Source organism: Furipterus horrens, unplaced genomic scaffold, assembly GCF_987537825.1.
Source record: "Furipterus horrens unplaced genomic scaffold, mFurHor1.1.pri manual_scaffold_3, whole genome shotgun sequence".
Taxonomy (NCBI): Eukaryota; Metazoa; Chordata; class Mammalia; order Chiroptera; family Furipteridae; genus Furipterus; species Furipterus horrens.
The window spans coordinates 8,996,319-9,009,402 of record NW_028327173.1 but is presented as its reverse complement, the minus strand read 5'-3'; the positions used below and the strand labels follow the sequence as shown (position 1 = coordinate 9,009,402).

Below are 13,084 nucleotides of genomic sequence, written 5' to 3'. Positions count from 1 at the left end.
ACTCCAGGAAACCCTGGCCCTCCAGGGAGCACCGTGCCCACGCTCAGCCAACCGCGGACAACAGGAGCATCACAGCCCCAGTCACGGGGGCAGAATGTGAGTGCTGCCTTTGTGGGTGCAGTGGTTACGGCTGTTCTCATTCCGACACACTCCCCGTTTGCTGTGCACCTGGGACTTCAGGCGCACAAAGGTGTCCGGGCAGTCCCCTGAGGGAAGTCACCACGAGACAGCCACGGAGCATAAAGGGTACTGCTCTCTGGGAAGGCAGTTTGGCCCCATCACGCACCATTTCGGACATCCTCTGGACCCAGCAATTCCACATCTAGAGACTTGTTCTACACGCATACAGGGATATCGATCAGAGTTAAGTGTGAAAGCAGAAACAACCTAAATGTCCATCAACAGGGGACTGCTGGGACAAAAGGGACATGATGGAATTCTATGCAGCCATTTAAAAGAAGGAGGTAGCTCTTATAGACTTGCTTGAAAAGATGCCCCTTAAATAGTGGTATATGGGGAAAAATTATAGAATACATATGGCTTGATACTATTATTTTGCAAAAAAAAAAGCTATGAAGTAAATATATATATATATATATATATATATATATATTTATATGTTTGTGTTTGTGTTTATAAATAAAATTTATTTCTCAGCACCCCCAGGAGGTGATTAGTGGCTGTCCTTTCTCCCACTTGCCAGACGAGCGAATTGCCTCACGGTAACCTCCTGAGGTCACAGTTTCTGAGAGGAGGGTCCAAGGCAGGTCGTGTCCACTGTACAGACGTGGCTGTGGAAGGATGTGTAAGGCCCCATGGCACACACGCCAACCCGCTGACAGCCGTCTGGTGACGGCAATCGGAGAGGCAGGGCCCCTGCTTTTTCACTTTTGCGTTGCACTGAAGCAAGCACTGTTTGTGGAACTTAGAAGGAGAAGGTTTTCAAAAGCAGAGAAAGCCACGGCTGGGCTCTCCCCTCCCTAGCAAGTCCTTCCAGGTGCCCAGGACGGGGTAGGCACTCACCTCCTGGCTGCTCACGGCCATGTCGCTGGGGGCCGGCTCTATCTGCACGGAGATGTCACACATCTGGGCCGCGTGCCTGGGCTTCTGCTCCTTCTCCTTGTGCAGCTGGAGTTTGTGTTTCTCTTGGGAGGCTCTAGGGCAGAGAAGATGAGTCACTGTGCTGCCTAAGGTTCTGGGAACCACGGATTTCCCTTTGTCCCCCCCGCAGAATAGGAGAAGGAACTCCAACTTCAAGTCTCCCGCCCACAGATTTCTAGAGAATTGAACCTCAGGGGACTTACAGGAAAGTGGCAGGAGAAGTCAGCACCTACCCGCTCTTGCTTCCCACCTGGGCCTGTGGGATACCTGCTGTGCCACTTACGGGGCATCTGCTGTGCGTATTCTATTTCTTACTCCTTTTAGGGGTTAGCCCTTCTGTTTCTTATAACAGTCCAATGAATGAGGGACTCTCTTTGCCCCATTTTATAGGCAAGAACAGAGATACACCGCAATTTATCCATGGTCACGGAGCTTGCAAGCAGAAACACCTGTCTTTGAACCCAGATAGCCTGGGTCTGGAGCCGGTTTTTTTTTTTTTTAATCCTTACCTGAGGATATGCTTATTGATTTTTAGAGAGAGAGGAAGTGGGAGAAAGAGAGAGAGAGAGAGAGAGACATTGATGTGAGAGGGATACATCATCAGTTGTCTCCCGTCCACTCCCCAACCAGGGATTGAACCCACAACATAGGTATGTGCCCTGACTGGGAATCGAACCCACAACCTTTTGGTGTACAGGATGATACTCCAACCAACTGAGCCACCTGCCCAGGGATGGAGCCTGTTCTTTTAATCACTGTGTGAATATGCTTTGGCTATGAACTGCGAGGGATGAGAAGCCACAGGGTACACATAAGACATCACTTCTACTCTAACTTTCTTGGGGAAAACATTGTTATGTCAAAATATGGATAAGCTGTGGATGAAAATGTAAACTCGCATGTATTTTTTAGACAAATTCGTGGGACTGGGGTATTTTATATTTATTTTAAGCTGACCTCTGATGTTCCCAGTTTATACATTTGTTCGATAAATATTTATTAGTTTCCCTGTGTGTTAGGCACCACGTGAATGCTGGGAGGCAATTCCAGGCAAGGTCTACACAGACCCTGACCTCATGGGGAAGGCAGACAATTAAATAGGCAATAAAACACAGCCTGACTGAGGGACCCCAGGCAGAGGAGGAGCCCTTGCCTAGGTTTGGTGAGGGTGAGTGACAAAGAGCTTCCTGGAGGAAGTGGCATTTAAGCTGAGACCTGTATTCTGGAATATTAGGCAGGAACGTTTGAGAAGCACAAACTAAGCAAAACCCTGTTTTAATGGATGAGGCTGTGAAGCAATGGAACACACGTCATTCATCCATCCACCCATCCATCCATCCATCCATCCATCCATCCATCCATCACTCCATCCATCCATCCATCTATCCACCCATCCATCCATCCACCCATCCATCCATCCATCCATCCACCCACCCATCCACCACCCATCTACCCATCCATCCATCCATCCATCCATCCATCCATCCATCCATTGCTCCATCCATCCATCCATCGCTCCATCCATCCATCCATCACTCCATCCATCCATCCATCCATCACTCCATCCATCCATCCATCCATCCATCCATCCATCCATCCATCACTCCATCCATCCATCCATCCATCCATCCATCCATCCATCCATCTATCCACCCATCCATCCATCCACCCATCCATCCATCCATCCATCCACCCACCCATCCACCACCCATCTACCCATCCATCCATCCATCCATCCATCCATCCATTGCTCCATCCATCCATCCATCCATCACTCCATCCATCCATCCATCACTCCATCCATCCATCCATCACTCCATCCATCCATCCACCATTCATCCATCCATCCGCCCATCTGTCACTCCATCCATCCATCCATCCATCACTCCATCCATCCATCCATCACTCCATCCATCCATCCACCATTCATCCATCCATCCGCCCATCCGTCACTCCATCCATCCATCCATCCATCCATCCATCCATCCATCCATCCATCCATCCACTCGTCTCTTCAGTCAGCACTCCCTGAACCCCTTCCCTCTGTGCAAGGCTCCTTGGGCCCCTGGGTGTGCCCGGGCTCCCCATGCCACGCAGACCTTCCCACGCACCTGAGGGCTTCTTTGAGGACCTCCAGCTCCCTGTCTTTTTTCTCCACCAGGCTGCTCATCTGTGCCACCTTTTCCTTGAGCACACTCAGCTCGCCCTTTTGTTGTTGGACCAGGGCCACATTCCTCTCCAATTCCACCTTCTGCTTCTCACTGAGCTCCCCTGGGGGCAACAGGAAAGCTGGGGAGGGGGTGTCCTGCCTTGGGTCTCTGCTAGGGCCACAGCAGGTCTGCCAGGGTACGAATCACAAGGAGGTCTGCCTTCCAGGGAGTTTCTGGGGGCTTCAGCAGCAGCCAGGAGGTCTGCTTGCATCTTAGCAAATGACAGCAAATAGCACACCAGCAGTACCTTTGAGTGAGTGCTGGCTCTGTGAGGACCATGTGCTCCCGCCTGAGCCCAGTGTCCCACCGGCAGATGCTGTCCGTCTCTGACTGGTAACTACGGCATTTTAGGGCACTCAGGTCCACAATCCGCTGCCTGCTTCTGCCTCTGTTTGGCTAAGGCCTCTGGGACCTGCTGTGCTCAGGTGCCCACCAGGTGCAACAGCCTCCCACCACTGACAGGTGGAGATGAGCACACAGCTCAGGTGGGTCTGAGCTGCGTGTCATTTCACCCCACTGTATGTAGCCCTGAGGTGCACGTGACCCTTTGGAAGCCGGTGTGTTGCAGGTGATTTTGCATCAGAGGAAGGGGACCCCAGAGAGGACACCTGTCCCTAGGTCCCAAAGCTGGTGAGTGCTAGGGCTTGTGCACTTGTTGCCCTGTCCTGGTGGGGGGCGGGGGGCTTTGCTCCCAGAGGAAATTCTCAGTGGTAAAAGGAGGTTCTCCCCCCTAAAAAGTTGCATTTCATTATAGAGGTCCAGAGCCCTCTGCAGGATGTCCCCTGGGGCCCCTTGATTTGGAATCAGTGCCACAGCCCAGATACAGCTTTCGCCTGACCCTGTGCCAAGGGCTGAAACAGAAACAGCCAGGGAAGGAGATCAAGCGGGAATTTTAATGCCACGCTTCCCAGCTCCCCAGCCTCGTTTCTCTCCTTTCTCGAAGTGGGCCAGGAAGTCAGAGACACAGGCAAGCATACGAACCTCTCAAATCCGACATTCGGCCATGGGCTTCCGTAAGGTTTTTCCTTAAGCTCATAATGACCTCCTGCTGAGACAGGATTTCCTTCTGAGCAATCAGTAAGTCCTCTCTGAAATTCACAGAAACAGGCAAAGTCAGCTCAACTCAGTCTCCGTGGTGCCTGGCAGGGACCAAGTACAAATGCAAAGTGACGCTCCATCAGTGACGGTCTACGCGATACCGATCCCAGCAAGGGGGACAGGCACGGGCTTGAAGAATTCTCAAAACAAAAATTCATTTTGATGTACAGTCATTAAAAAGAAATACATCGAGGTAGAAAAAGGATCCTGGCTGGGTTCTGTCTGAGTTTGAAATAGAACTTGCATGAGTGTGATACCTCTCTCTGCTCAAGCATCTGTCAGGATGAATTGATAGGCCTGTGGACTTTTGATCTTCGGTGGAAAGAGGGGGGAAGACTATTTCTGGGGGTGGGGGACCCAGGGGTTCTTTGAAGATGAGGAAGGAGAGAGGAGGAGAGTGTGGCTTCTGTTCTTACACCAGCTTCTTTTAGTTTCTGATGGAGGCAGGTGGGGCTGGGAGTTAAAAAACAGTGTTCATGGGACCCTTTGTGGAAGTGTGGGCTTTGGGACCCAGATAACCATGGGGACACAGGCAGGATGAGATGAGGACAGCTTCTTCCCCCACCACACCTCAAAGGGCAGGACATCTTTGGTACCACGAGGCTCAGGGTGGTTGACGGAGGGCTATGCCCAGTGGTGGGTGTTCCGTGGGAAAGGGCCTGGCGTAACTGGTGAGGAGCCTCACTGGGGCTTACGTGGGAAGATGAATGGGACGTATTTCTGAGTATGTGTGAGATACCTCAGCAGCCATATGTCATATGTATGTGCACGTGTGTATGCGTGCATGTGTATGTTGGGGGAATGGTTGAGGTCTTGCACATTCTGATGGGGGTTCAGAGCCCTTGGGTAGAAAATGGTGTCATTTCACTTGAGTTCACAGGCTTTTAAAATTCAAGCTCTTCTTTTATAGACATTTGAAGGTAGAGTGTGTATGTATTGTGAAATAAAGCAAAATACTGGCAGGTTGAATGTCAAAGTAAGACTGGTGATCACTGAAACAGAAATAACAACATATATGTACACACATATATGTGCATATCTATCATCTGTCATCTATCCATCTAAGCTCCTTGGCTATAACTCTTCCAACCTGGGGCTGAATCTTTAAGACTCAAAGGTAATGGGGTGACACAGAGAGGAACAATGTGGGTACTGACTCTCCTCCCAGTCATGGCTGCTGGTGTCCCCAGAGAGCGTACCTACCAGGAGGCTGGGTATCTCTGCCTTTTGGGGCTTAAGGCCCCTGTGACATCAGACTTTGGTAACTGGAATTTGGTGCAAGGATCAGGCTGGTGGTTTGCCTCCTTTTAGAACCTTCCCGAATCCTTCCTGAACCCCAGGAATGCCTTTTCTTCTTTTATATGCTGCTTGGTGATGGTTTCCCCAATAATGAGTTTTGTTTCTCTGGAAATTGTCAGTTCCTTGGGGCTCAAGGTACAGACTTTTGGGTTGGGAGGGACCTTCAAGGTCATTCAGTCTGGCCTCTTAACTTAACCCTGTCTAGGACCTCTCCACCAAGCGGTCTCCGCTGTTTGAAACCTGCACTGTCTGCTTGCCTCGAGCAGGTTCTTGGGAAAGACAGCTCACCATTGATTTAGCGAGCATTTGCTGAGCGACTTCTATGCCCTGGCACATACCTCTTTATTGCACAAACAAGGAAGCGCAGGTCAAGCGAGGTGATATGACTTGCTCAGGGTCACACAATTGAAGAGAGTTGAGTTGGGCTATGAACATAGACCCACCCAGATTTTTCCATGACTACCATCCTGACTTGCTAAAAGAATCAAGTATTTCAAATAACAGCAAGAAGGACCCGGACTCAATGCCTTTTTTCAGATTCCGGCAATGTGGCCAGAAGCGGGAGTCTGACTGTCCTTGCTCATGTGCTCACCAGGGAGGGCGCTCTGTCACTGACACACCCTCTGGGTACTCACAGCAAGTGGTCACACACTGGGTCTCTGGCACTCGTCTGCAGCGGGGGCCCTGCTGGACGGTCTTGCTGTGTCTCCTGCTCCTGGGCTGAACCAGAGGGACAAGTGAACGTTATCACAGTCCTGCTGCGGATGCCCCCCTTCCCCGATGCTTAACTTATCAACGCACGGGCATCTTTCCCGAGCTGTAAACTCTCCCTACACCCCACAACCCTCTCTGCTGAATGGGGCCCGCCATGTGTTGTCCATCACAGGCTGAGGACCACCCTGCACCATGATGAGCTGATGAAGTTGTTCCACCTACTCTGTAAGACACAGATCATGAACTTCATCCAATGAGAGAATGGGCACAGGATTGACGGAACCTGCACCCACTCAGCAGGCTGGTGAGAGGTGGAGCCTTAACCACCAGGCCACACCTCCTGCCCTAGCTCCTCCCCTCCGCTCAGACAAGGGTCTTGTCCTGTCCTCATTGTCCACTTGCTCCTCAGTCCACGGCATTCTGCTTCCACCCTCACAACTCGGTCATACGCTCACTCATTCATCCAACAGTTCTTATGGAATGTCTGCTGTATGGCAGGCACCGATTGAAGTGTGGGGTGACAAAGCTGTGTCACCCTGCAGGTCCCAGCTTAAGCAGTCTCCCTCTGACCTGGACCTGGGTTGGGAAACTGAGTCCCATTCCCTGTCCTTTTGCCATGGAGCCCTGTTCGTCCTGGGTCACCTGTCAGGGTAGAATTCTGGCTCACTGCAGGGACCCTGCCTTCTTGCGCATCACTGAATCCGCAGTGCCTAGAGTGAACTTGACACATAATAGATGCTCAGGTAAGAGTGTTGGGTGAATGAATGCATGAGGTGAGCCCTGGCACCTCGTCAACTGGCTGAGGCCAGGACCGTTGTTCTCAACCCGGAGTGGGTTTGCTCCCCCTGGGAGACATTTGTCAATGTCTGGAGACATGTTAGGTTGTTGCATTGGGGTGAGGGGTGCTACTATCATCTAGTGGGTAGAGGCTGGGGATGCTGCTCAACATCCTACAGTGCACGGGATGGCCCCCCAACAAAGGATGATTTAGTCCCCAGTGTCAGTAGTGCTGACATCAAGAAACCCTGGCCTGAGGCCTCTCCTCCCAGAACTCTTCTCTGAGTAAGCAGAGGCAGCGACCACTGCCTTAGAGAGTAGTTGAAGGACCTCTCCACATAGCTGGTGTCTTTGCAATAAGAATGGTACCTTGATCACTGAGGGCAAATAAATACTGCTCTGAGTTCTGTTTTCGCCTCTTCTGGCCTTATCTTTTAAGAAACAAACCCTGGCTGGTTATGAAAGTGCTTTAGACAAAGTCACAAATTGCTGCTGGTGGAGGGAAGCCTTTGAAAGGCCCCTGCCTGGGAGGTTTCCGTGTAGAAAAGATGATTCCTGACATGCTGCTCCCACCGCCCTACCGGCCAGGGCAGCCTGTGCCTCTCCCGGCTGACTGGCTCCGCACAAAGGGTGTCCAGACTTGTTACTTCCGTTGAACCTGCGCCTGGAGGGCCCCTAACCTTGTTGGGTAACAAGAACAAAAGGGGGCTCCTGGGACTGAGCGAGCTTCTCCATGAGCAGAGACCCTTTTTTATCCATCAGCCTGTTGGGCCCCACGGGACAATCCCAACCTGCCCTGGCACTAAGATATCCTCGCGGTCCCTTGCGCTCTACCTGGGTCGTTGTCCTTCAAAGTTGCGATCTCTCCTTCTATTTTCTTATGGTGTTCAGTCACTCTCCTGAGTCTTTCTTCTAGACTCACGATTGTCTGGGAGTGCTGTTTGACTTGCTCCTTGTATTCCATGATTTCTTCTTCAAATCCACGCTTCTGGGACTCTTGTTCTTCCTGGAGGGCCTTGATTGTCTGCTGCTGCAGCTGTATCCGCCCTTCCATCACGACCTGGGAAAAAGAGAAATGGTTAACACAATCTCAGGAGCCTGGTCAGGAAATAGCAGAAACGGGTCCCCTTTGCGCCCCCAGGCACTGAGCTTGGTCCCACCTCAGGGCCTTTGCACAGTATTCCCTCTGCTGGTACACTGTTCCCCTGGCTCCCTACATGGCTGGCTTCTCATGTTTCAGGTATCAGCGCCAGTGCCACCTCCTCAGAGAGGCCCTCCCTGACTACCTAAGCATAGGAACAGCCTGAGACACTTTCTATCCCACCGTCCTATTTTGTCTTCCCTGAGGTGCTTACCACCATCCAAATTATCTATTTTCTCTTTCTCACTCCGTCTAGAATGGAAGCTCCAAGAGAGCAGATGTTTATCTTTTCTTATTTCCCAAACACCCCCAGCATCAATCAGCGCCTGGATTGCTGCCACAGCACGGGACCTAGATGCTCAGCAAATAGCCACTGAATCAATGAATGAACACTTTTATAAGAAAAAAAGTGGATGGATCTGTATTTCTTAAAACCCCCAAATTACCAGCGGTCCCCAAACAGCGACTCAGACCCGTTCCCACGACCGCCCCCTCCTTCCTGCGGCTCTTCTCGGCGCTGCTATCTCAGGGCCTCCTCCTCGCCCCGTCCTGCTTCTCTGACCCTCCGTCTTCTGCTCTCAGATGCCCCCCTTCCCCTGCTCCCCATTCCCACTTACATGCTGGGCCTCCACGATCATTTCCTCCCAGTGTACACATTCTTTGCTGGAGAAACTCACACGCATTTGGGAAAGTCTGATGACATTTTTGGTTGCCACAACTGGGTGGGGGTGGAGGGGTGGGGAGGTGCTGTGGGCATTTGGTGGTCAAAGACCAGGGATGTTGCTAAACATTCCACAGTGCGCAGAACATGTGTCCTCCCCCCCTCCCCCACCAGTAGTGCTGAGGCTGAGAACTACCGGTCTAAACCACGCGTGCTTGCGGTGGTGTAGTCTTGCGTTGCGAGGAAACCTCCCCTGTCTCTCACCATTTTTGTTCTGGCAGTTTCCAGTTCAGCTAAGGTTTCATTTAATCTCGTGCCAAGGCTCTCTGCTTTCAGACTCTCGGCTGCCTTTGTTTTTTGAGTCTCCTCTAGCATGGCCAGTACGTCACTTAATTTATTATTCAAAACGTCTTCTTTCTGCACTTTTAAATCGATTTCCTAGACAAACAACAGACATCAAATGAACAGAGATGCAGGAATACATTTATCCTAGCCTCCCTCGCCCCTGTTTCCAGACAGGGGAACTCTATTCTGTTATTATTCTGCTGATTCTCAAGTCCAAGGTCCATGCTTTCTCTGGAAGGTTCCAGGGGTGACAGAACTCTCTTTTATATTCCGCTGGCACCTGTCTCCTTGCGATTCCTGGTCTCTGAGCTCAGTTCTGTTACCTGGAGCTCACTGAGTCAGTTTCACTTCTCTTTTATGAGTGAGCCCTTTAAATATTTGAGGAGAGCTGTCATGTCTCCCTCTAAATCTATTTCCCAGGGTAAATGGGCCGAGTTCCTTCACACCCCCAGTCACAGAACCTGCCTTCAGGACACTTCTCCACTCTTCCCCGTGGCTTTGGTGTTGGGATGACCTCCCCTGCCCCTCGGGGCCCCGGCCAGACTGGACTCCAGTCACCACGGCCTCATACATCCTGTCCTGCCTCCCGCAGCCCGTTCTTCCACTCTTTGACTGTCACAGTTCTAGCCAACCCCTGAGTCCCTCCTCAAACCGAGTGCTGTGTGGGCTTCGTGACGGGTACTACGCTGGCTGCTTGACAAGCTTCAGTTATTTATTTGACTTTATTATTATTTTTAGAACAGTTTCAGGTTTATACCAAAATTGAAGGGAAGGTACAGAGATGCCCCATACGCCCCCACCCCACACAAGCATAATCTCCACCATTATCGACACCCACCACTAGGCGGTCCATTTGTTACAGTTCATGAATCTATGTAGACCCAGCATCGTCACCCAAGTCCACAGGTGACATGAGGGTTCACGCTTGGTGCGCGTTCTGCAGGCTCAGACACGTGTGCAAGGACACGTATCCACTATAATAGTGTCACACAGAGACTCTTCACTGCCCCCAAAACCCTCGGTGCTCCTTCTGTGCTCCTCCTGTCCACCCCGCCCCCGCTGATCTTTTTTTTAAAAGATTTTATTTATTTACTTTTAGAGAGAGGGGAAGGGAGGGAAAAAGAGAGAGAGAGAAGCATCAGTGTGTGGTTGCCTCTCACGCGCCCCCAACTGGGGACCTGGCCTGCAACCCAGGCATGTGCCCTGACTGGGAATCGAACCTGCTACCCTTTGGTTCACAGCCGGGTGCTCAGTCCACTGAGCTACACAAGCCAGGGCCCTGATCCTTTTACTGCCTCCATAGTTGTGTCTTTTCCAGAATGTCATGTCATTGGAATCAAACAGCATGGAGACTTTCCACAAACCTTATCTACTCTGACCTAAAATATATTCTTGAGGTGTAGGGCTGGGCATTCTGTGTCGGGGGCAGTATAAGCTGGCATGACCTTTCTGGGGGTGTCCTTTGAGAACATGTATCATGAACCTGAAAATGTTCATACCCCATGACCCAGTAATTCTACTTTCGGGAGTTTATCAGAAGCACCTAACCCTACACGTGCCCAGGGGTGTCCCTCCAAACTTCTCTTACTCCATGTAAGAGTGAGAAGCAGTCCCAGTGCCTGACTCTGGGGGGAGGGGAAATGAATTGGGGGGCCCAGCCCCCACAGTGCAAACCTGGGTCACCCCGCAATGGCAGGCTGTGGAGGGACGTTCAATGATATGGAGATGATGGTGAAAAAGCAGTGTCCCCATCCGGGTGCACAGTTTTAAGAGTACAAGTCACTTTGTAGCAGATCGAAGTTGATAAAAATCATCAGCATAAAGACGGCCTGGAAGGAGCCCATCACAGTGTCCCTGGTGGGAGCTCTGCTCAGTGGGATCACAGGCAGTTTTTATTTTCTTCTAAGTGATTTTCTGTAGTTTTCAAAATTTCAAGAGCAAATTGGTGCTCCTTTTATAGCTGGGAAGGGAAGCTGATTTTTTAATGAAAAACAAACAAGTAAAAACGCCCCCAAACACCATTTTCACTATGCAGTGCCCCCCACCCCCCCAGGAAGTCACCTCATTTTCTCAGCGTCACCCCTGAACTCTTGATTCTTTTTTTGGGGGCGTGGGTCTTAACATCGCTGTTACTGTTGAGAAATCCCAGTGTGGACCATGTGTGGACCTGGCCTAGGGGGATGCTCACTGGGGACCCTGGCAGCCATCCCTCGGAGCAGCCTGTCACCTACAGCTCACGGGGAGACCCTCAAGGTGTCCCGGAGAATCCACAGCAAACCGAGATGGTGTCTCTGCTGGGCCACGAAGCTGCAGGTCACCCTGGCGGGCACCTTTGCTCTTGGCCAGCTACTCAGCAGCTGACTCAAGGACCCCAGAACAAAGGTCCCTGTCCCCACAAGTCTGAACTTATTTTTCTTCTCCACTTTCTCCTCTTTCTTTTTTATAGATTCTATTTTTGCCTGTGTAGATGAAATCAATCTTTCAACTGCTCTTCTGTGTATACAGCTCAAACAGCACTCAAATAAGCAACTCTGTAGGAGTGTGTCTTTGACCTTGTAATTCCTTGGTCTTTGTTGTTCAGCGGGGAGCTGACATCAGAGGGCGGAGTCCTGTTTCTCCTTGTCTGGTGTGATGCCACCAGTCTGCCTTGAGGGTTGTCACAAGACCCCGCCCTCTGATGTCATTGTTGTTCTAAGGCTGCTGTCCAGGACACTGTTGGTTACATAACAGAGTCCTCTCTATATGATGATCCTCAGGGAACATTCTCTCTGGGTCGAGTACCAAGAATGGTCCAGTTTTCATGAGCAATCAGTCCATTTTCATTTAGTGAACTGCACAGCCAACTGGGCTTCCCTTCCACCATAATTGTTAGAATAAAACTTGTGACCCCCCCTTCATTGATTTCATGATACACATTTATTCTGCATTAGTCTCATTCCTGATCTATTTTATGCCCTAACTAATCTACTTAAAAGATTTAATTTCTCCTTTTCTTGTACCCCTAAATGAAGTGTTTTATGGGTGATCCCACGGTAAGCCGTTTGGGGAATCAGGGCGGCTGTCTCGGGCTCTCTCTCAGCCTGTGGCATTGTGCCTGGGTGTGGAAGTCCCCCAGAAGCTGGCGCAGGGAGTCCCCTGGAAGCTGGCGAGTCTGCATGTCCTCCCCCACTCTGGTCTGCCTTCTCTGGACACGCCCTTTCAAAGTGCCCAGGACTGACATAGAGCCCAGGTGTGCTTCAGTGACTCACGTCGCCTGGAGCAGTGACGTTCCAGGTGCACCAGCATCCCTGGGGCTGCTTGTTAAAAATGCAGATTCCTGGGCCTACCCTCCGGCAGTGAGTCAGAATCTCTGGGGGCAGCCGGTACCGGAAATGGGCACTTAAAATAAATTGCCCGTGATTCTATCTATACATGCTGATGTTTGGGAACCTTTCTTTGGAGAAAAGGATCCAAGGCTGATGTGAATATCCTTTTTTAAGTCCCATCTGGTCTTGAATACCTTTTGAAATCATGATTACCTGCATTTAAATTTATCCCATTATTGTCAGGCTGTGTGTTTATTGCTTGTTTTGACTCGTCAGATGCTGTCCATTGTGGTGCGAGTGTGTGTGTGTGTGTGTGTGTGTGTGTGTGTGTCCCTGTTCTGCTGGTGTGTGTGTGTGTGTCCCTGTTCTGCTGGTGTGTGTGTGTGTCCCTGTTCTGCTGGTGTGTGTGTGTGTGTGTGTCCCTGTTCTGCTG

General features: G+C 50.8%; 1 protein-coding gene across 1 annotated transcript in view; it reads right to left on the bottom strand.

Annotated features, from left to right (window-relative positions):
• The window catches only part of FHAD1 (forkhead associated phosphopeptide binding domain 1), a 120,939-nt gene that overhangs the window by 19,804 nt on the left and 88,051 nt on the right, over positions 1-13,084 (bottom strand). The window contains exons 20-25 of the mRNA XM_090268634.1: positions 9,266-9,439; positions 8,034-8,259; positions 6,344-6,428; positions 4,293-4,399; positions 3,213-3,372; positions 1,024-1,156 (exon numbers count right to left, since the gene is read on the bottom strand). Coding sequence (XP_090124760.1) covers positions 1,024-1,156; positions 3,213-3,372; positions 4,293-4,399; positions 6,344-6,428; positions 8,034-8,259; positions 9,266-9,439 — 885 coding nt within the window. The remainder of the gene's footprint in view (positions 1-1,023; positions 1,157-3,212; positions 3,373-4,292; positions 4,400-6,343; positions 6,429-8,033; positions 8,260-9,265; positions 9,440-13,084) is intronic.